General features: G+C 39.3%; 1 protein-coding gene across 8 annotated transcripts in view; it reads right to left on the bottom strand.

The window, feature by feature from the left end:
- Positions 1 to 23,319, bottom strand: part of EFEMP1 (EGF containing fibulin extracellular matrix protein 1) — a 57,199-nt gene extending 33,880 nt beyond the window's left edge. Inside the window, exons 1-5 of one of the 8 annotated variants that reach the window (XM_002812017.4) lie at positions 22,934 to 23,319; positions 22,116 to 22,156; positions 21,577 to 21,664; positions 17,411 to 17,459; positions 16,867 to 17,253 (exon numbers count right to left, since the gene is read on the bottom strand). In XM_002812017.4, the coding sequence (XP_002812063.3) occupies positions 16,867 to 17,253; positions 17,411 to 17,459; positions 21,577 to 21,664; positions 22,116 to 22,156; positions 22,934 to 23,275 (907 nt within the window). In that variant the 5' untranslated portion in view covers positions 23,276 to 23,319. Of the gene's footprint in view, positions 1 to 16,866; positions 17,254 to 17,410; positions 17,460 to 21,576; positions 21,704 to 21,787; positions 21,904 to 22,115; positions 22,200 to 22,746 lie in introns of those variants that run through there. The other 7 variants (XM_063713673.1, XM_063713670.1, XM_063713671.1 and 4 more) reach the window with 7 other exon arrangements.

Genomic DNA, 23,319 nt, shown 5'->3' with positions numbered 1-23,319 from the left:
ACTTCATTAGTGCTGCTTTGTTGAAAAATAAGCCACTATCCTGCCTCTTATTGAGACACCTATTCCTTGGGACCCCAAGGAAATTCATGTTGGATTTTGTTGCTTCTGAAGTTTTAACTCTTACACAACCTATTTATTGTAATCTTAGGATATGTTCAGTGCATGTCTCCTAGTAGACTTTTGGAGCAAAAGAAACGATGTAAACATATTTAAACATAAAGGTGATGATTCTAGGAGCAGGTTTTTGAATAGACTGTGGGGAGAAAAAGGTGAGCAGAACAGAACAGGGATTTCTAGGAGAGAGATGGAGAACATGATATCCATGATTCCCTAACAAACACAAATATCGGAATGTCTATGACAAAAGGTAACATAAAGCAAGAGCAGTGTTTATTAAATGTCTTTTATGTAACAAGCATGTGAGTACACGTTAATCAGCAATAAAGAGTTTTTATGCTTGCCCTTAAAGTTTTTGTTTCATGAAAATTACTTGTTGAGTGGAGTAAAAGACGTTAAACAAGTTTTAAAATCAAAGGAGATGGCATCATTTATGAGTGTTTTTGAGGAGGATTGATAGCATTTTAGAAGACTCAGGTCAGTGAAGAAAAGGCTACGTTTACTCAAAAGGAGCTTCTAGAAGCAGCCAGGTTCTTCTTTGCCTGTGCTACCGACCACACCCATTAGGCTGCCTATCTGCATGAGTCATACAGCCTCTTGCACTGCTGGGGAGGGGGTATATTTTGCTCTGAATTCCTATTTTGCTTTTTGAAATTATTTAAAATTCCAGGTTTAACTCTAAATGGTCAGAGTCAACTCATGGAGAATTTTAATTCTAGAGTGTGGTAGGCTGCTTCTGACATGGCTGTCAATGATGCCAACATCTTGGCATTCACACCAGGGGCTTGTTTCCAACAGAACAGTATATGGCAAAATTGATGGGTTGTCACTTCTATGATTAGGTTACTAAAGACTCTTAACTTTGGTCTTATTAGCATCCTCTCTCTTGCTGGAACCTTCTCTTGCCCCCTCACTTGCTAAGAAAGCTGCCATGTTGTGAGATGCTCTATGGAGAAGTGTATGTGGCAAGGAATTGAAGGTGGAAGAATTTATGAGAAACGGAGGCAGGAAGTCAATCCTGCCAGCAACCAGTAGTGTTTGAGCTAGGGAGTGGATCCCTTCCAGTCAAGCTTTGAATGAGCTGCAGCCTTGTCAGAGACCCAAAGTCAGAGGACCCAGCTAAGCCAGAACTTGATTCCTGACCCAGAGAAAAGGTGAGGTAATAAATGTTTGTTGTTTTAAGTCACTAAGCATTGGAGTAATTTGTTCTGCAGCAACAGATTAACTAGCAGATAGACTTCCTTATGGTTCATATGTGATGGAAAATAATACATAAACTCAGGCAAGACTCATTGCTTTGGTTGTAAGCATGGTTTGAGTTGGAGGCTGAAAGAAATTCCAAAAGGTGAAATGAACTAATTCAAAGACTTTAAACAGATAGTTCTTTGCTGAAAGGCACTTGTCTCCAATGAAGATGGGAACCTTAATTCAAGAATCAAGAACATAATAAAGGGCTGGTCACATTTAGTGCTGGCACCTTTACATTTTAAATGGGTTTATATTAATATATGCAAAAAGTTTATTTCCTGTGCACCAAAATAAAAATAACTCCTTTCCAAGCTGGGATTGAAATGAAGTCGGGCTGTGGCATGAACCACAACACCATAATTACCCATGTCAGTGCCTGGGGAAAAGACTGCAGTGATCTAGCTTTTAAAGCTTCAGTGATTTGGTGCAGACTTTTAGCAAACAACTAGTAGTAGATGTGAACTGTTTTGTCAATAAAGATTCAGGTAATTAGAACCAGCTGGTTTTTTGCTTCTGCGTCTTTAATGCTATTATAATCACAGAATGCACCTGCATTCTTCCCAAGGTGGATTTTGACTTGCCTCGGTATGTTTTCCTGATAAAAATGCCATCCAAAAGGCAAAGATGAACTCCTATCAATGGGAACAGCTTAAATGCCAGGCATATATTAATCAAGAACCATATAATCACCATACATTCACAAGGCTAACAGCCTAGACAGACTGCACTCATTTTCTCTCTGTCTCTTTCTCTTTCCTGTTCTTTGTAAATAATTTCAAGTAAGAGCTGAAAAGACAACTCTTAATTTTAATAGCTGAGAAAACTATCCAGCAAGACGAACTGATTTAATAAAGTCAGCAAGTCATTTAGGGGAAGACCCAAATGGGAACTTTTGTCTCTTGTTTAGTTTCATGGGGTTTCCACCACCCTTTGCTGCCAAAGACTACTTTCTGGAATCCTCTTGAGCATTCAAGCATAAAAACATTCCACTACAGGAGAAAATTCTATTAATTAGTAAGAGAGGGAAATATCTGTGATTTATAGCTATAGCTGTTACAATGTAATTTGTATTGGAGAAACTGAGTATCTAACCAAAGGAGAAAAATGTATTTTTGAAAAGTAACCACATGCAAATTTGACTATCCAAATTATACCCCATTTGCTGCTGCAGAAAGTAGAGGATGAAGAATCCATTAGACATATCAGTTTCTCGGTAGGAAGGATACTGTCAGCTACTGGAAGACAGGTTCTGCATACATCAACAAAACCAGGGAGCTTGTTAGAAATGTATAATGTCATGGCTTAACCCAGACCTACCCAGAATCAGAATTTTCATTTTAACAGGATCCCCAGGGAACTGATACGTTCATTAATGTTTGAGAAGCAATGATCTATAATGCATAGCACATAGGAGATTCTAAAAAACAGATTAAACTATTGAATCCCAAATTTAAAGACTTCTTTAGCCAATTTTATAAAAACAGCAAAACCGATGTGTTAGGTATCACCTTTTCTATTTTCCTTCATCAGTCTTTTGAGGAACATATGCATTTATACATATATATGCATACATACGCACATATATGAGTGGACAGTTGGTAATTACAATATCTTATGAGATACTTTAGGAGAATCTACTTTTGATTGGTATAGTCGTGATTGTTCATTGTCCTCAACTCCCTTGTCTTGCTCTCTTTCTCCCTCCCAGTTCCATTCCACAACTTTTTTTCTGCCTGTCATTTCTCTCACAGGTGGTCCTGTCTTTCAGGGTAAGAGGCGGTGCCTGGAAGATAAAGGTATGGCTCAGTTGTTTGCTCCGTTTTTGCTTTTTCTCCACAAATGTATGTTTGAATATAGTCCTGGCCCCTACCCTAGCAGGTACTCCCTGAATTTTTGCTTTTTCCTTAGAAGACTGATTTTCATACTTGAGTGCTGTGTGGTGGTGGTAGGTGGTGCTAGAGGGTGAGTGTCACTGAAACTTGAGATTTGCAGAAGATCCAGGAAGTACCATCAATAGCTTCAGTTTTTCTTGATCATAGCATGCAGTATATATTTTTTAAATTGACCAATAGGCAAGCAACACCAAGTCATGAATTTTCAGCAATTGCTGTTACCCAGTTGTCATCTTTGTGGTTAAGAGTTTGTGATGGTTAATTTTATGTGTCAACTTGACTGGGCTAAGGGATGCCTAGATAGCTGTTAAAATATTATTTCTGAGTGTGTCTGTAATGGTGTTTCCAGAATAGATAGCATTTGAATTGACTGAGTAAAGCAGATGGCCCTCACCAAAGTGGGTGGACGTAATCCAGTCCATTGAAAGCCCAAACAGAACAAAGAGTCAGAGGAAGGATTAATTTTCTTTTTCTCTTCTTGAGAGGGGACATCCATCTTCTCCTGCCCTTAAGAAAGGAGCATTGGAGCTACTCCTGGTTCTCAGATTTTTTGGACTCTGGGACTTACACTAGCAGGTCCCATCTCCCATACCCTTTTTAGCCCTTTAGACTTAGACCAAATTACACCACTGGCTTTCCTTGTTTTCCAGCTTGTAGACAGCAGATGATGAGACTTCTTGGCTTCCATAATCACATGAGAAATTCTCACAATAAATCTCTCTCCCTCTTTTTCTCTCCATGTATCTTATTGGGTCTGATTTCCTGGAGAACCTTGACTAAATACAGAGGTTCACCTAACTGTGACAGATAAATTATTTCTTCTCTTCTAAGGGATAGTGGCTTTTTTTTTTTTTTTTTTTTTTTTTTTTTGCTGAGCAACAGCTTTGGCATAACAATAATATATTACCTATTAGAATAATTACAAAACTTAGGATCTCCAACTGCAAAGGCTTGGTATGAATTTGAATCTGCACTGATTCTTCTTTTCCTATCTTCTCAGCCTATCAAGATTTACACTGAAAAATAAACAGGTCTGTTGCTTGCAGTTAGTTTTATCCACTTCTCAGGACTTTTACTCGATTTCTTTAAGCTATGGAGAAAATGCAAAATACCATTCACATTTTTAATTAAATAATTACTGTAATCTTCTTTATTAAGGTTTTCCTGATTTTCTCTTGTCACTATAAACTTTTCCGTTAATCTGAAACCAGAAACTATGTATTTTACTAAGAAAATTTCACAATAAGTTCATAATACTTTTGGTAATGTGTAAAGTCTGCCTGTTCCTGACTTTGGTACTATAAACAGATTTTCCAATAATTCTTTTTTGTGTGTGTGTGACGGAGTTTTGCTCTTGTTGCCCAGGCTGGAGTACAATGGTGCAATCTCGGCTCACTGCAACCTCCACCTCCTGGGTTCAAGCGATTCTCCTTTCTCAGCCTCCCGAGTAGCTGGGGACTACAGGCGCATGCCACCACACCTGGCTAATTTTTGTATTTTTAGTAGAGACAGGGTTTCATCATATTGGTCAGGCTGGTCTGGAACTCCCGACCTCAGGTGATCTGTCTGCCTCAGCCTCCCAAAGTGCTAGGATTACAGGTGTGAGCCACCGCGCCCAGCCTGATTTTTCAATAATTCTTTAAAGCTCTATTAGAATCCTAATACTGTTTGTAGCCAAGTTTTTACAATGAAATTAGATAGTATAAGCTCTTTTTCTAAGAGAGTGATATTCTAATAGTCCATTTGGTGTATTAACCTTCTGTGATAGGTTGGTTTATTGGAAACTATTGCTCTGGCATGCTTACACAATCCATTTTTCTGCTTAAATTGAAAAATCAATGAAAATATGTTTCAGTTTACTTAGAGTTGAGCTCTAATTTACAATAGTTTTGCTATTTAACACTTTTTTGAATGAGCTATTCACTAACTAATCTTTCCTGTTTTACAGAACTATAATTAGCTGCTTAAATTGCATGACAATTAAATTTCCTTCTTCCATTTAGTTTCTTTTTACCATTAGCTTACCCCCCCTGACCCACGACGATCACTGAAGGAGGGAGGTCATATGATTGAAGTTCAGAACAAAGCCCTGCATCTTTTTTTTTTTTTTTTTTTTTTTAGACGGAGTCTCGTTCTGTCACCCAGACTAGAGTGTAGTGTGTGATCTTGGCTCACTGCAACCTCTGCTTCCCAGGTTCAAACAATTCTCTGCCTCAGCCTCCCGAGTAGCTGGGATTACAGGCATGTGCCATCACGCCCAGCTAATTTTTGTATTTTTAGTAGGGACGGGGTTTCACCATGTTGGCCAGGCTAGTCTCGAACTCCTGACCTCAAGTGATCTGCCTGCCTCGGCCTCCAAAGTGCTGGGATTACAAGCGTGAGCCACCATGCCCAGCCAAAACCCTTCATCTTTACCAGCTTGTATGGGAGGACTTTTTTTCTGGCTCCCTCCCTGGATTAAGATTCTTCTGATATTCCAGGACATGAACTGTTTTAACAAAAGGTGCCCATAGCTTTTACTGCAAAGTTTAATTCATAATGAATGACGAATTTCTGCCTTGCTTGTTGAGTGGAGTTCTATTTCAGACTACTTCCTGACTACATAATTTACCAAAGTCTGAAGAATGAAAAAGCTTGGAGATTCAGTTCAGTCCCAGATAAGTCATTTTTCAATCCACCTTAAATGATAGTTCATCAAAAATGTCAATTTTGCCAAAAATTAAGTTGTTCAATATAAAATAGTGGGTCAGGATGAAATCCAGGCAAATCTCTGAGGAAGATTAGTAATGAAATGATCATCTTGCTGCAGAAGTATATGATGACAAAGCCTCAGAGGTTGTACCTCAGCACCTTCACTTCTTTTTTTGTCAACACTTTCTATTTAATCCATCTAACACAATTCTTTGTTCAGCAAAAAGTGTAGTTAACTGTCCAGGGTGTCCTGTTCTCTTGTGATAGGTAAACACATGTATTCAGAAAGCAGTTTCCAGTGTTAATGTTACAGGAATAATGAGAGGAAACCTCTCTCTGCATTCAGTCATTTCAGAAGCATCATCAACTATGATCAGTTTCATTTTGGTACATGGTACCTTCCTACTGAAAATAATGTTGTGTGCACATGTTTGTACATATGCATGTGTATAGGCATGTACTTGAATAGGTATCTGTATGTGTGCACATGTGTGGGCGTAAATAGCTAGAATAAACTAGGCAAGAAAAGGGGTATTTAGCCTACATAGGCAGGTTTCTAAAGTGTCTTTTAGTTATTTTTCTTGGGATATTCTTTTCTTTTTTAGAAGTGGGATCTTTTGATATCACACATTTACAAATTGTAAAAATACAATTCTGAGGATTCAACAGCAAACTCTGAAAAACAGACTTATACTGCCCTTTGTCATTCTGGTATATTAGAAAATATTGGGATACATAAGTTTTCAGAAAATAGTAAAAATGTTAATTTAATAGCATGCTGGTGTGAATGTATGTACAAGAGGAGGGCTTTGCTGCAAAATATTTCACAAGGGAAATCTAACATCATCATTGAATAAAAATTCTTCCCTAACCCGGGTTGTGACAGACTTGGTCTGCAAGGTGGGCAGTGAGTTGGACCCCATGAGTTGTTTCCCACTTTGGATTGTGTTCTGTGGCTTCACTCAAGGGAGTAGGATTAGATTCCTTGCAATACACAAGGCTGTTTAGAGTGAAAACTTATTTCACCACCTTCCCCACAACGATTTAACTACATGCAGTTCCAGCTCCTGTCATGATTCTCATTTTAACTAGGCACACATAAAAGCACATGCAGTTTTTATGGCTGTCTTGGTTTCCCTTCCCTACTTCACTCTTATTTCACCTACAGTTCAAGTCTCAGCTAGTTATCAGCTAGTTATCAATGGGCTCTCAGTAAGCTCTGTTCTTTCTTCCTGGGTTCCTGAGAGCTATGACTTTTTCTTCTCACTTATCTAGCTCCCTCGAGCTTCTCTTCTTTGGGACAAGATCAGAAAACTCTTCTTTTAAATCACCTGTACCCAACTAAGTGATTTTCTTGGATTCTAAAAACAGATTTGAGAAGGATAATTTCTAGCCCGGGAAATGTCCAAGGTAAGATGGACTGCTCAGAGTCCTTCTTCCTTGATCTTATTTTATAGAAGTTCATCAAAAGCCTTGAGTTTCTTCACAGTATCAGAGAGCTCACATCAATGTTTTCTAGCCTTACAGAAAGACAATTACAGCATGATCTCACTTAAATGTGTAATCTGAAAAAGTCAAACTCATAGAAGTAGAGGGAAAAATGTGGTTACCAGAGGCTGAGGGTGGGAATGGGGGGAGATGGGGAGATGTTAATCAAAGGGTACAAAGTTACAGTTAAACAGGAAGATTTTGAAATCTGTTGCACAGCATAGTGACTATAGTTAATAATAATATGATGTATATTTCAAAACTGCTAAGCAAGTAGATTTTAAATATTCATACTGCAAAAAAACAAGTGAAGTAATGGTTATGTTAATTAGCTTGATTTAATCATCCCATAGTGTATACATATATCAAAACATCACATTGCACCCCATAAATATGTATATTTTTCAATTAAAAATAAAATTATCAAAACAAAAATATTATTCAGCCTTATGATTATCTGACCTCAAGTATCATAAATATTAACACTTTCCCAACCAAAAGTGTATTTTCATTATTCACCATGAGATTTCTGAGAAAGGATGTATTTGATACAGAAGTGCATTCCCTGGTTAAATGGCTTATTGGAAAATAAAAAAGAATTCTAGTGTTCCCAATTACTAGTCTTGCTCTAGGAATAACACCAACCTGTTTAGTCACTAATATTTACAGAAAACCTAGTAATCCAGGATATAAAGAATAGGTTTTATGAATCCTTCTTTCAAGTAGCATAAGCTTAAAATGGGGACAAGGTATCTGAGACCTCTATGTTAAAAGGGACAGAACGGTCTCTTTCAATAATTACTCATGGACCACACTAATATTGTATAACATTTATAGTTGGGAAATATACCTTATATACACATGGTACTCGATAGCTTATTTTCAAGGATGGTTTAAGTCTGAGTTCTCCTATGATTAAAATCTATTCATTTATACAAACAACATTTACTGATTGCCTATTCAATAATAAGTAAAACAGAATGCAGTTCTGGAATATGTTTAGACAGAGCTAGATGAATTCATTAGCATTTTGGTGGAGTTACTGAGGATGGAAGCAGTCATAGATGTTTGCTCTGCAAAGTGGTTCATCAATTGTTCTTTCTGATTTGGTTTTCTTCCCCACCTTATCTTGCTAGCATTCCAATCAGAAGCACACTGTTTCTGGGGACCTCTCCTGGGAAATCATTCTAGGACAGATGGAATGTGGACATGATACAATGCTTCTCACTTGTTCTGTGCAGTTACAGTATGATTACTTCCTCTGATATTTGGATGCTAATTTCCTTGTCAGATTTCCCAATGTCCCCTCATCATTCTCTCCCAAATGCCCCATTCCAGGGAGGAAACAGACTTTTGTCCTTAACCACATTTCTGAGAACACGTTTTCTTTTTCTGCCCAAATATGTATTTTAGTAAATTGTGGTGCTACCTGTGTCACATACTAGTTTTACATCTACTTTTGGCAATTCATCATGTACTTCTAGTGACGTCCCATGTTACTTTATTGAACTGTTGTTTGTTTCTTTTATTATTTGATAACTCATGGGACAATTATTACAAATTCCCTAAAGACTATGAGCATTCCTTCCTTCTACTTTGACTCTATTAAGCTACAACAGAAAGTGGTTCTCAAATTTGACTGAATTCACTGAACTCTAATGGAATGGTTTTGTGTTCCATTTGATCAATTTCACTTGCAATACTGCCTAGTTACCCTGGACTGGGATAGATGTACAATCATTTGAAAGGCAGTTGAAGTTTTAGAATTTGACTTAGTGCAAATCTCAAGCTTTTTAGTCTATTTAGTACACACTTATATACATTGATTAGCTGTTTCTTCTTTTAATCTGTAGTTATGCTAACAGCTCAGCATTCAGCCTTCCTTTCATTCATTTATTCACTTCATTTTTATTAAATGTTTACAAATCATTTCAGTTTAAACTACAAACCTGCAATTCTTTTTAAATTTTTGCAATGACAGCATTTTCTTTTGCCAATATTTGAAATGCAGTTTTCTTGATCAGTTTTATTTTGAGTGTGCAATTTGCAATTACCTTCTGGAAAAAGCAACATGCTAATGAATTTCAGATGCGGTGTGAATTACTTATTTGTACATTCATGTAAAATCAAACACACTGGGAAAATTTTTGTTTACTCTTTGGTTTCAAAGAATAAAATTGTGCCAGCAATTCAACACGTGCAAAGGCAATCCTTACAAAAGGGGCAACTTGTTGATTTCAGGGAATATAGCTTGAGACTTCCTGCTGGAGAAATAAATAATGAGCCGGTGCCAGTGCACTTTCCTGAAGTTACCAGGGCTTGCAATTCTACTCTGATCTCCTTCTTGCTTCAATGGGGAGGAGGAAATTCACTCCACAGATTAAGTGTTAACTAGTCTTAAAAAGAATCTCCTCGTCTCTGATGGGAAGTAAATTTCTGATAAAGTTTAAATTGAAAGAAGATGCTTATGTGAATATTCTTCAAATATCTGATATTCACAGAGTCTAAATGGAAAGAGATGGTTAGCTGTGCATCTGATATTGAGAGGATCTCATATCACTTTGGTGACTGAAGGATGCTTTACAGTCAAAGTCAGAGTCAATCTCCTTCTCTTTTGTGGTTCTACACAAACCGAACCACTAAACAGCATTGCCTCATCTCACAAGTTTGTGCCATGAACTTAAGGAGGAGCCCTATAGAAGATATAGGTATCACTTACCATCAGTCATTGCCATAGCCAGAACAAAAATTAGAGTCCACCTACTGACAATTTAAGAATAGTTATATGATTGCATATTTGTAGGTTTTATAGAGATGTATATCCTATTTTCTTGTTAATATGTCCCTTTTTCCTTTAGATTGCATACATCATGTCCTTGGTTCAGGGATACAGTCTTAATCAGGACTCATGGCCACCCATGTTTAGGAATCGGAGTACTGGCGATGACAGTAAGAAGAGTGAGAAAAGTAAAATAGAAATACTAACTTACCCTAGAGGCAGAATGTATATTTTTGATGTTTTCTTTTCACTGCTTCCCATATCCCATGTGAAGTATTCTGACCCTGCCCTCTGATTTATATAGCAGAAGTTAAGATTAAGTTAAGGCATTGCTTCTCAGACTTGAGGAAGCATCAATATTATGGGATTGTTAAAACAATATATAGTTATATGTTATATAACTATATGTAGTTATATTGTTGTAACAATATATTTAATTGTCTTACTATAACAATATATGTTATATAATATATTGTTAAAACAATATAATCCCAGAACCAGATTGCTGGTCCTGGCCCCAGAGTTTCTGATTCAGTCAGTCTGGGGTGGGACCTGGGAAATTTGCAATTCTAATAAGTTACCTGATGATGCTTGATGCATCTGGTCTAGGGACTACACTTTGAGAACCATTGAATTACGGAGGTGTGTAGCACAGTCTTGCTGCAGAAGAGTGATCATACTGATCTCTTTATCCTTCCACCTCTAACGGTTGTCATTCAGTTTTTATGAAGCAATTTTAAGAACACTTTCTGATTGTGTATGAATCAGATACCTATAAATACTGTTCACAAATGCATATTAAAATGACATAAATTGACTAGAAATTCAATGGCTGCAGCATATTGAAAATTAAATTACGAAACAATGCTAGATTTTTTTTTAGAAGTAAATCAATTACTTCTATATACTGCATCGGCTTGTTTGAAAAATAATTGTCTCCCCTGTAAACTCAACTCTTATCCATTTATATAACTTAAGAGAATTTTCAGGTACTTGAGGTAATTAACAACTAAAAACAATAAAGAACTGTAAGCAGGCTAAATGCCCATTTTTCTTACTGCTTAAAGTACTTTTTTTAAGGTTAACATCATAATTTACTCAATTATAGTCTTCCTTTTGCAAAATATCTATTTTCTGAGATCACAGGTCTTCACTGGGCTGTATAATTATATGGAAGAAAAATTAGGCATTTCCTCAAAAAACTAACCCATGCAGCCAGCAACCCTAATGACATTAATGAGAATCAACAAAAGGGCAGTGTTTGAAAGCTGTTTGGTAATGACAATGCCAGGTATCTAAGCCACTTGGTTACACTATGATTTTCTAATTCTCTTCTGGGTATAAGATCACTTAAGTTTAAAATGACAGAAGTCAAAGAAAGATATCCCTAGCATCTGAGAAGCTGTATATGTTACTTCAAGTTCCTCTTTGCAAAGGTAGATGTACAGATAATAACTTCTTCCTTTTTCAAAAGAGTAGTTTAGTTACCCTTATGTTTATGAAGAAATATGTAGAATATAAATGGATGATGCCTAAGACTATAGAGGTTTTTAAATTTGAACCCTATGTACACTGTAATTTGTTCCTTTGGACTTTACAGGAGGCAAATATGTATTTTTTAGTGTTCCAATCACTCCTATATCACATGTAATAATGACAAAATAAAATGATTGAAAATATAGCTGAAAGTTGGAAAAAATAAAAATTTTAGCAAACTGAAAAATTTATAGGTGAAACATAGTATTTAATTTGGCTGTGTGGTGAAATTTTTTCTAGGTGGGAATGTGAAAAGATTGCTAACTTTCCCATGGTATGACACATATGACACACAACTAAGTGTGCAGGTTCTAATGTCCAGGAATCCTACACATAAAACATCTAAAACAATGTAGAAACTTGCTCATTGGCACACTAGCAAATGGGATCCCAACAACTGCAAAGAAAGACTCTGTCCAACTACTTAAAAATCAATGCAGTTTGTCTTTTGAAAGTACAAAACAAATTGTAAAAATTGTCTCATTGGACAAGCAATGCCTCAAGCTGAAAAAATGGCTCTAACGTTAGGACTTCTTCACTCTTGTCTGTGAGGTGCAGGCAATTTGGCTATGTGGGTATGCTAGGGGCTCAACCATCCTATTTGCCTGGGACAAAGGCATTTCCAGGAACATGGAGCTTTTGGTTTTGAAACCAGACAGTCCTGGTAGACAGAGATGGTGGAAACCCTAGGGTATGTTTTTTTCATATTTCTCAATGATACTTTATACAATATAAGCCAGGTACTGTACTCAATTTGGTTTTACAATCAACTTTATTGGGCATTTGTACTGAGTTCATTTCTTGATGGCACAGTTTCTTTACCAAGTTAGTAGTCATGCCTGTGGCACAGTTTCTTTACCAAGTTAGTAGTCATGCCTGTAAGTCCTGACAGGGTTTAGTAGTGGCTTAATTACCAGCTATGCAAAATGCCCTGTGTTTTAATTTTTTTAAAGTTCAATTAAACAAACAAGTTTCTTCAATTAGGGAAATCAATGCTTTCTCTTTCTTGTCAGTTCCCAAATGACTTTTTTTTTTTTTTTTTAATACAGGAATGGAAGTCTTAGAAAGTTATATATGATTTTAAAAAATCCTTTCTCAACTTCATCTAGTGATTTCTAACTCCATCTCCTTTAGAAAGATTATATAGAGACTATTGCCAGGCACAGTGGCTCAGGCTTGTGACCCCAGCACTTTGGGAGGCTGAGGTGGGCAGGCTGAGGTGGGCAGATCACCTGAGGTCAGGAGCTCGAGACCAGCCTGGCCAACATGGTGAAACTCCATCTCTACTAAAAATACAAAAATTAGCAGGGTGTGGTGGTGCGCGCCTGTAGTCACAGCTACTTGGGAGGCTGAGGCACAAGAATTGCTTAAACCCAGAAGGCAGAAGTTGCAGTGAGCCAAGATAGCACCAGTGCACTCCAGCCAGGGTGACAGCATGAGACTCTGTCTCAAAAAAAAAGGAGAAAGATTATATAGAGACTATGCAATAAAGGTGTAGAAAACTAAAGTGAGCCATCAACAGATTATAATATATTCCCCATTCATTCAACTTCTTTTTGGTGTAGATGAGTATCTGTTGTCTTTGAGGCAGATGATATCTAATGGAAACAATTAATTTCGAAAACTCTATCTATACATGGCTCCAGGTATGTAACACTGAAATGATCTTCATTTTATAGATACCAAGAATAATGTCAGTCATGGGAAACTCCCAGCGTTACTGGCTCCCACAGCATGATCCTCATTTAGCAAAAAATTACATGAAAAAAACCTGCTCACTGTGACCTGATCTTTGAATGTTATGTTGCATTTCAAACTCCTTGTTTTTGTACAAAACTGAAACCCCCCCCAAAAATACATGAAGAGGAGTAAACATATCATGTTTTCATTAAACAGTTAAATGCACAGCTGTTTAAAGGATATATTTATAAAATAGTGTACATTTAAAATATCTAGTGGTATTATTTAAATTATTTAGAAGCCATCTGTGACGGGTATAGTGCATTCAAAGGCACAATTGATTTGAAGACTGAAACACAGTACAGATTTCAGTTCTTACATTTAAAATGTCCTCAGTTTTAGGTTATATAATGATAAACTATACCTGCTAAAAAATATACATAGAAAAAAGAAATAATTTTTATGCAAATAACACTCATCTGTAAGATTCATTTATTCTATCCAGTAGACCATAGGAAATGTGTCTGGATTACTGGGAATAAATATGCAACATTTAAAAGGGAGTGGAGATCTTTATTAAAACAGAAGACTCCTCAAACTCCATGATGATGTCAATAATATAGGTCCTTAGAGCACATTATTGTTCTAAACAGAGGTCCCCATACTTCCACAATGGTTATAAAACATTACTTTGTGCTGCTGGCCTGGAATGAGAATGTCATACATCTGCAGGCAATTAGAAGAAGCTGGACTGCATGTTTGATTAGCTCAATAAGAAACGGGCACAAGTGTGACTTGACTTATGTTAGTCAAATTCCCTAGACAGATTATCCTGTTGTTATCATATGAAATAACCCCCTTTTATCAACAATTAAGTAAATCCACATTTATGGGCACTTTGCAAAATTGTGAGGTGGGAAGAAATCCAACTTAAGCCTTAAGCCTTCCAAAAAACTTTTAACCCTGCTTTCAATGGTATAGACACCAATCCCAAATTTTAGAAACTGGCTGAATTACACAGAACAATTTGGGTTGGAAATAACCTGTGTGCACACAGTCAACAGGTATGTATTTAGCATATTCCATAAGCAAGGCACTTAATAGTCTACTTATAACTAAAAAAAATTCCCAAAGAAGAAAGAACTATAAATGTTTTACTATGTGAAACGTAACTTACTTTGTTAGGTAGTCTAAATATTTTCGAGAAAAGTTAAATAGGATTTTATTTTCATTAATCACAGTACAGTTTCTACCGTAACCAATGCATGTTGTAAGTCTTGAATATATTTTATTCTAGGACCTCTTCATTTAGTTCTGGGCATTGTTCTTGAATTCAACCATAAATGTCAATGACGGTCTACAAACTACTTTGGGAAATGACTCATTCATTTATCTGGTTTTTTTTCTCCCAAGTACCATTAAAGTATACATCTAAAGTATTCAAAATAATTCAGTATATAAAAGTTGATACTTAAGAATTTTTCAGCAAAATTTTTTGATTTTGGGAAAAATACCACCAAACTTTCCAGTCTAGTTATGTAACTAAATAACACAATTAAAAATTGGTCTATCTTAAATAAACTCAAGATTTTTTTTACCAGTATTAACCCAAATACATGTATAAGAATAACCTCATCATTTTATCTCCTTGACATAATCCTTAAATTCAATATCAGAATATCAAGCAGATGCTGAAGCATTCATCATCAATACTGGAATTCTGACTCATGACAGTAACACGAAACAGATGCTAATACGATGCACCCTCTGAAAAGTGACACCATCACAACGTGGGTTAGGTCTTGATGTGGGGTACTTAAAGCTTACAAACAAAATATGAAATAAATAAGAGTCAGAGCATGACAAGTTTCCTTACTTCATTTTTTTTTTTTTTTTTTTGAGACAGAGTCTCACTCTGTTGCCCAGGCTGGAGTGCAGTAGCATGATCTCGGCTCACTGCAACCTTCACCTCCCAGGTTCAAGCAATTCTCCTGCTTTAGCCTCTCTAGTAGCTGAGACTACAGGCATGTGCCACCATTCATAGAGAATTTTTGTATTTTTAGTAGAGATGGGGTTTCACCATGTTGGCCAGGCTGGTCTTGAACTCCTGATCTCAGGTGATCCGCCTGCCTCAACTTCCCAAAGTGCTGGGATTACAGGCGTGAGCCACCGTGCCCAGCCCCTTGCTTCATTTTTAAGCCATTTAAATTCGAGTATCTTTTACACAGAAGATAAAACTAAACACGGGTGAATAAGGGGCAGCATCCCAGGGCACAAGAAAATGCATCTTTCATTTAATGTAGCAGCTCAGTGGTCTCTACTGAAACCCTTGGTGTTAAGGGAGGAAGGTGCTTTCTTCCTTACACATGACCAGTTAGAAAGTAAGAACTACTGGACCCTTTCATTGGCCCACGTGTGCCATACACGTATGTGGTGGTGACATGGAGGTCTGCACTATGGGGTCTACCTAATCAGCCTCTGGCAGGGAGAAAGGAGTTTGGAGGCTCCTATGACCCCATTTCAGTAACACAATCTCCACACCAGGCTGCTCTGAAACGGTTTGCTAAGAAGAAAGGGAAACAATCTCATAGCACAGTTCAGTTAGCTAATATCCTACATGTCTTCAAAGCCCCAGATTCTTATCACTTTGCTAATATGAGCCTACAGCTGTTTCTAGAATACACAGTGATGTGTATGCTCTGTGAAAATAAACAGAAAAACCTAGGCAAATGATGCCATGGTGCAAGTGATATAAGTGAAATGTAGTCAAATGAGAGCTTAAAAGAGATATAAACGTGAGTGGGGGAGAGTACCTCCAAGGTAATGAGAAGCAGGAGCCCCATTTCTTTATTCCTGAATGAGGAAAATAAGTCTGTGGCAAGTTCAATGAAAAGAAACTTGAGAAACCAAAGGGGTACATCTGCAGAGTAGCTTGACAGCATAATTTCAAATTCCCAATGAATAACCTGACGGCGACTTTTGCCAGCTGTGACTTTGGCACCCGCCTTCCTGGGTTGGAAGGTCAGCTCTGCACTTAGCACCTGTGTGACCTCTGGTTCTCAAACTTGGCCACACATGAGGAACTGAAAAAAAAGCCGATGTGTGGAACCCACCTCAGAGACTGTGATTTAACTGGGCTGGGGTGTAGCTTGACCATCGAGAAGTTTTAAAGGTTCCCAAGTGACTGTAAATATGGGCAGCTAGGGTTGGGAACCACTGATGAACTTTCTAAGCCACAGTTTCCCATTTGTAAAGCAATGATGACACCTACAACAACTACCCTTTAGGAATATTGTGATGATTAAATATAATGCAGACAAAGCACTTAGCATGATGTCTGGCACGCGAGAAGTCCTTAATAAATTATCATCATCCTCACCACGAGGTGCACTTGGGCAAAAGCTTTCAATGGTTAGGAAAATAAGTTATTCCTACCTTGGCACACGTTGTGTTCACTTTGCTCATAGCCTGCTGCACACTGGATACGGTGGGAAGGGTTGGAGGGAATGCGCTGAGGGTCAGCTGGGTTCCGCCGGATGACAAAGTTATTTCGGCCAGGCTGCACTTCAGGGCCTGCGACTGCAGCAGCACTGGCCACAAAACCACCCCCGGGCAACACTCCACTGGTTGCCATGCTGCTGGCAGCTACAACCCCGGTGGTTGCCCCTGAGGTTCCTTCTGCTGGTGGTGTTTCCTGCTGAGGCTGTTCATTATTGACAATAATCTGGGCTGTTTTCGGAAGGCAGAGGTATCCTCCATAGTGGTTGACACATTTCATTCCACCTTTACAAGCATCTGGGACAATGTCACATTCATCAATATCTGTGGTCAGTAATAAAATAAGTCAGGAATCTTCTAAGAGGGAAAAATCAAACATGTAAATATAATGCTCATGCCTTTTTGGTATAACACAGACAGGACAGGAAGAGTGACACAAGAGACACAAATGATCACATGGAAGTCTTTGAAGCTGGCTCACCTTTGCATTGCTGTCTCACAGGATCCCACTCATATCCGTCAGTGCATTGCTGTGAAGAAAACATCAAAGGTGGGGCCAGGAAACAGTTAATTGGTGTGTCCATTCCCTAAGAAAGCACTCTAAAAGCTTCATTCTTATGGCAACAATCCTTGTGCTAAAGTCCTAGATATATGATGAGATGGGTGGTTTAACATTCTATCACTTTTTTTTAAAAGACAAGTCTGTGCATTGGACAGCTTCGGGGGTCCATTCTCAATCATCAGCTGCCTAAACTCTTCTGTTCTTTTTGGTACAGTTGCCCAGTACCATCTTCTTTTCTGTTTTAAGACTAATCTTCTCCAACTTCTCTGACTGCTCTTTATTAATTTGCCTTTTTTCCCACATTGTAAATGTTAAAAAAAAAAAAAAAGACCAAATTCTCTCTCTTTCCTCGCCCTCTCCCCTGCCCCCGCCCCCAACCAGCCCTGGACTCTTCTCTCTCTCTCTAAGTCCTCTTACAGCATTCAAGCACCTAGCTTTCGTTATCATTCTTACCTCCATCTCTCACCCTGACCTGCTCCCTAGCTTCAGCTCCTAAGGAACAGAAGTGTTCCTCTTAGCAGTTCCCAGCTTCAATCTCCTCTCTGGTTCACCCACTGAACAAACAGCCTATGGATCACCTTCTGAAACCAGGCAGTTTTAGGGCCTGGGGATGCAAAGATGATGCAGACTTTGTTCCTGTCCTCAAGCAGCTCAAAGACCAGAAGAGGAGACAGATAGGTAGACAAGTTGCAGCAAGATGGCAGGTGCCTTCTACAAGTGTATGCAGGAAGGAGTGATGGACTCTGCCCGGGGGCATGGGTGAGCATGGCAGGGCAGAAGGGAAGCATGACAGAGGAGATGACAGTGAATCAGGCTTTACAGGATGAGCAGGATTTTTCCAGGTGAATGTGGGAATTCTAGGAAGAGAGGCTATTGTGACAAAGGCATAAAATTGTTGAAAAGGCAAGGAGCTGCAAGGAGTTCTGGGTAGGTGGAGGATGAGGTTACAGAGGTAGGCAGGGCCAAAACAAGAAAGCCTTTCTTTAGGAATGGAAGCCTGAATTCTACCCTGAAGGTCAGTGAATCTCAAGCTTTATTGTGTCTAAGGATCACTCAGGGTGCTTGTTAAAATGAAGATTCCTGGGCCCACCCAAAGGATTTGATTCTGTAGGTCTGGGTAGGGGGCCTGGAATCTAAATTCTTAGCAAGTATCCCAGGCGATTCCCATATAGGTTGTCTAGGAACTACTTCTTGAGACATGTTGCTATAGGCGATAAGAGGTCTCTGAAGAATTTTTAAGCTCAGGAAACAATCTGATCAGATGCTTATTTGAGAAAGTCACTGTAAGGAAGAAGCCTAAGGAAGGATTGAGCAAAAGTGGAGTAAACAAACAAATAAACTTAAATTCTTTTAATATAACTGAGAGCTGCTTATGTACACAATGGATGCTTGACAAGGAAATAGCTGAATGGAAGCCCAGAGATCCATTTAGATATTTTACTGATGTCTGAAATTTACTGGAGCAAGAACTAAATTCACTTTGACTCTCAGACTAATTTTTTTCTTGTTTCCCAAACAGTGTTCAAGGTACCACTACCTTTTTCGAAACCCAGGATTCCAACTTTAACATCAGTGCTGAATGCTCCACTTATTTTCCTTCCATCTCTGCTGACTTTGTGTCCATTTCTACCACGTCTACCAAGGAAGCCTTTTGCTGGCCCATGAGTAGGCAAGGCCCTGCATCTCTACATGCTGCATACAGACCCCATGATCTTTCTTCTGCTCTTGGTTATGTTGCTCCTCTCTCTGAGACCTCACAGTGACCTGGCAGATCTCTCATCATCACCATCTCTGGGTTCTTTCCACTGCCCAGTTCCAGCTGATCTGACCTTATCACCACCTGGATTGGTCTCAGGGGCTTTCAGCTCTAGCTTTTGATTATGCCACTCTCTGACTCAGGTGCCTCTTCAGCCTTTCTAGATCAATCTAACCAAGGTCATCACTTCCTTCAAGAACCAGCACAGAGTTCTGTCTCCTCTAATATGCCGGCACCAACATTAATCACCTTCTTGTTTTTCTATATCCTTGGCAATTTGTATAATCTGTATAATAGTATCATTTGTCCTTGCTTAGGAACTTTGTAGTTTTCAACACTGTCTTCCCAGGGTAAATTCTCCAAGAGGAGGCTGAATTTTCTTAGTAAACAAATAAATTCTTTTAATAGTGATGAGAATTGCTTATGCAGATACTTGTTGAGTAAATAGCTGAATGGACACCATCTTTAATATGGAAGAGGACTATGAGGCTATTTTGTGGATACGAGCCCATTCTTCTGAAAAGTATCTTTCAAGCCAGGCAAAAATGGCAGTTCACTTGAATAATTTGTATGATAAATAGAGAAGACTTGCAGTTTGTTTTAGGTATTTACGTCTAGACATTTAATGTCAGTGTACTATTAAGTAAGCCTAGACTGAGTTTAGCTTCACCACTTGGCTATGTAGTCCTAAGCTAGTTAGACACTCTCTCTGATCTTCAGTTCTACCATTAGTAGAAGGAAGACGATGCCACTTACCTTACACATTGCCGCAAGGATCAAAGGAGATCGTGTCTCCACAGTGAGATACTCAAAAATAGTTATTATCTTGTCATTTAACCATGAATTATTAGGCATACAAAATTTAAAGGAGAATAGGCCCAATCTTAGCACAAAAGGGTATCATATCTGGAAAATTTGTTACAATAATAATGAACCCTAGTTAGTGGTCTTAAAACTATCATGTTTAAGCCACAGGGAACCTTCTCTGGTAAAAATGAGTAAGATTTAGGTGATTAGCAAAGGGAAGGGCATAGAAGATAAGCAACTGGAAAAGAAGTAAAATCTTTTATGAGATGATTATAAAAGTGGGTAGTGAATTTAATTTTAGCTCCCTGAGAAGGCAGTAAGTTTAGTCTGAATAACAAAACATTTTCATTTTAAGATAAACAGCACATGCCTTCATTTTTCTTGCTTTATTTATCTTCAGCAGAGGAAGCAACTGCATTTAACATGGAGTTAACAAAATATTTGTATTAAGCTATTTTATTTATAGTGGATCTGAACAACACAAAGGAACATTTGCCAGATGAATACTAACATTCTAGGGATAATGTGGTACCAAAAAGTGAGATAATGTTTATTATCAGTAATTGACATTAGTTCATTTTTAAGAGTTTTCTTTTCAAAAATTTTTCACATTCTTTCGAGTAGGATTACTTAATTTTAAACTGGGAGCAGTAGAAAAATGTGTTTTTCATATTCCAATCCAGGACAAATGTCATTTGCCTAACACTGATTAAAGACAAGAAAACACAAAACAGAGGTGCAAACAAACTCACCAGAAGTGAAGTCAGTACTGTCCTTCTCTGTTCTCACCACAACTATTTGTAGCAGTGGGACGGGTCAGATGATCTTTTTAATATTTTATTAAACATTGGTTACACCTATGCAGCTAACTAATCAAATATTACTTGGAAATATCAGAGATGCTAATTAGAAAATGCAAAACGGAGTTGCACACATTACGTTTTAAAACCACTTTAGCCAGTATGCATCCTGGTAACACATAAACTGTGTCTGCCTTTATTTATTAGAATTATCAAGTTATACAAAAAGAATGAATATATAGCCTTTGTAAATTCAGTAAAGGCCACTTACATGAGAGTGTATGTCATGTACACAAAGAAGGCCATGTGTCTTTATGGTGTTTGACGTTCTTACTTGACTTGAGTCTTATTCTGCACGTATTGGTTTTATCTGCATGTGGTAGGAATCCAGGTTTTCCAGTTCCTTACACTCATTAATTTGTTGAATGTTTTGGAAACATGTAACTTTCTTTGGTTTTAGTTTTTGAACGGATCCTATTTTTAGCCTTGCACAAATGATTACATGTTGGTTCCTATCTTAGGTGGTGAGCCGAATGAACTTTTGAAAGGATCAAGGGGGCAATTTACAACGAATCTTAGATACGAAGCATGAATGAAGTGTTGTTTAATTTATCACCCTCCGCAGAGTATAGCCCAAATACACTGGCAGGGGTGTGTAAGGTCTTTTTTTTGTCACAGAATCCCGCTGAACCGTACTTATTTCAAATTCCATCACCCCTTACCGTGTACGTGATGGTTTCTTCGGTGTCCTGTGACTTGACCAGCGCCAGAGTCAGCATAGTTAGGAAAAGGGCTTTCAACATTGTGAATCTCAAAGAAAATACAGGACAAACTGATGTTTAGTATCTGCTGCGGGGAAAGTAACAAAACTTTAGCAGTGAGCACAAGCGAGGAAAGGAGGGTGGGTGAGGCTGAGGCTCCACCATACTCAACTTCCAATCTGCTTTCTCATCTCCCCTCCCCCTCCTGAACCTTCTCGGTAGCCAACGAACGAGGCAGCAAAGACGTAAAAACTGCTGTAGAATTGCATTTCACGTTACTCCATCCTGCTACGCTGTTTACATACAAAAGACATTCAGCGTGCATTTTATACTGCACCTACAAAGCGGGCTGCAGAAAGAGGGGTTCGAAAGGAAAAAACAGTAATCCATTTCAAAGGGGACGGTGCATTTCCTGCCCCCCAATCCCACACCCCCGGGGATTGGAGGTGGGACTGCAAAACTCTGTTCTCTAGAACGTTAAGGCTTCCCAGTATTCTCACCTTGAGCTAGCAGAGTTCCTTGCACAGCACAGCAAAAATACCTGCGAGCCAATATGAATTGCCTTGGCCTCAAGCTTTTTATTTCTTAAACAAAATAACAAAACAAAACTCAGAGAGCAATCTCCCAGTTCTAGTAGAATACTAGACCTTCTCACATGTCTCAGAGCTTCTCACATCCCCCAGCACAAACTCTCAAAGTGGCATTTCCACGCCTTTTTTTGCGCACAGCTTTGTTTAAAAGTCCCAGGTTGTGTGGAGGGGCAGCCCAAAGCGACTGATTCTCTTTTGTCTTATCAGTCTCTGGGTCCCCGACACGCTACCTTCGGTTTCAGGCTGCCTAGGACCGGAACCAGGGATCGCACCGCAGCCCGAGGTACCAGTTTCGGGCTGGCGGCCTGGCCCGGCAGGGAGATGAGGTCCCCTTTCTTAACAGCAAGCTAACGCGGCGGACCCCTGGAGCCGCTCAGCGTCCCAGCTTCTAACCAGCTCCTATGGAATCCAGGTGCGGCTTAAATCTCGCACACTGGTCCCCTAAACTTTCAAAACCACGTTTATGGGCAAAGCCCTGCCGGCTGGTTGTCGGCGCGCACACACATGCCCATCCCAACAGATGTCACCCGAGTACTCGCACTTGCTGACAGATCGCATTCCGAGGCTGCACACCTCCACCTTCCTCTCTGCCCGAGACACCCTGCACAGTCCAGGGCAGTTCTCGGGTACTCAACACCCCTCAGCTCACCCCACCTCACTTACTCTCCCGCGCGCGGCCCAGTGAGCACTGGGCTCGCTCGGGGCGACCCCCCGTTGGGGGCTCCTACCTGCGCGGCCGCGCTGCGCTCCGGGCCCGGGCAGCGAGGGGAGTGCGCAGGGGAGGGCAGCCCCGTGGGTCTGATCTGGCGAAGTCTGGCAGCGGCCGCGGCTGCAGGAGGAGGAGGAGAAAGGGAGGGAAAGGGGGAGGGCGAAGGGGGGCGGAGGAGAGAGCTGAGGGAGGCGCAAGCGCTGAGCCCAGCGCTGCGAGCCCGGCGGTAGAGCGCGCAGCGCGGGGAGGTCCGTGCCCCCTGCTCCAGGGGCCCTCTCTGCCGCCCCCGCCTGCCCTCCCTTGCCAGCTCCTCGTTTCCCAGACTCGCGGGGACCCCAGGCCAGAGAGGACACGTTGACATGTGATGTCCTGGGTGTGCTTAAGCCTTGGGGATGCTCCTACTCT

Source organism: Pongo abelii, chromosome 12 (genome assembly GCF_028885655.2).
Source record: "Pongo abelii isolate AG06213 chromosome 12, NHGRI_mPonAbe1-v2.0_pri, whole genome shotgun sequence".
Lineage (NCBI taxonomy): Eukaryota > Metazoa > Chordata > Mammalia > Primates > Hominidae > Pongo > Pongo abelii.
Note: the sequence above shows the minus strand (reverse complement) of the source record. Positions and strands in the feature narration are given on the sequence as shown.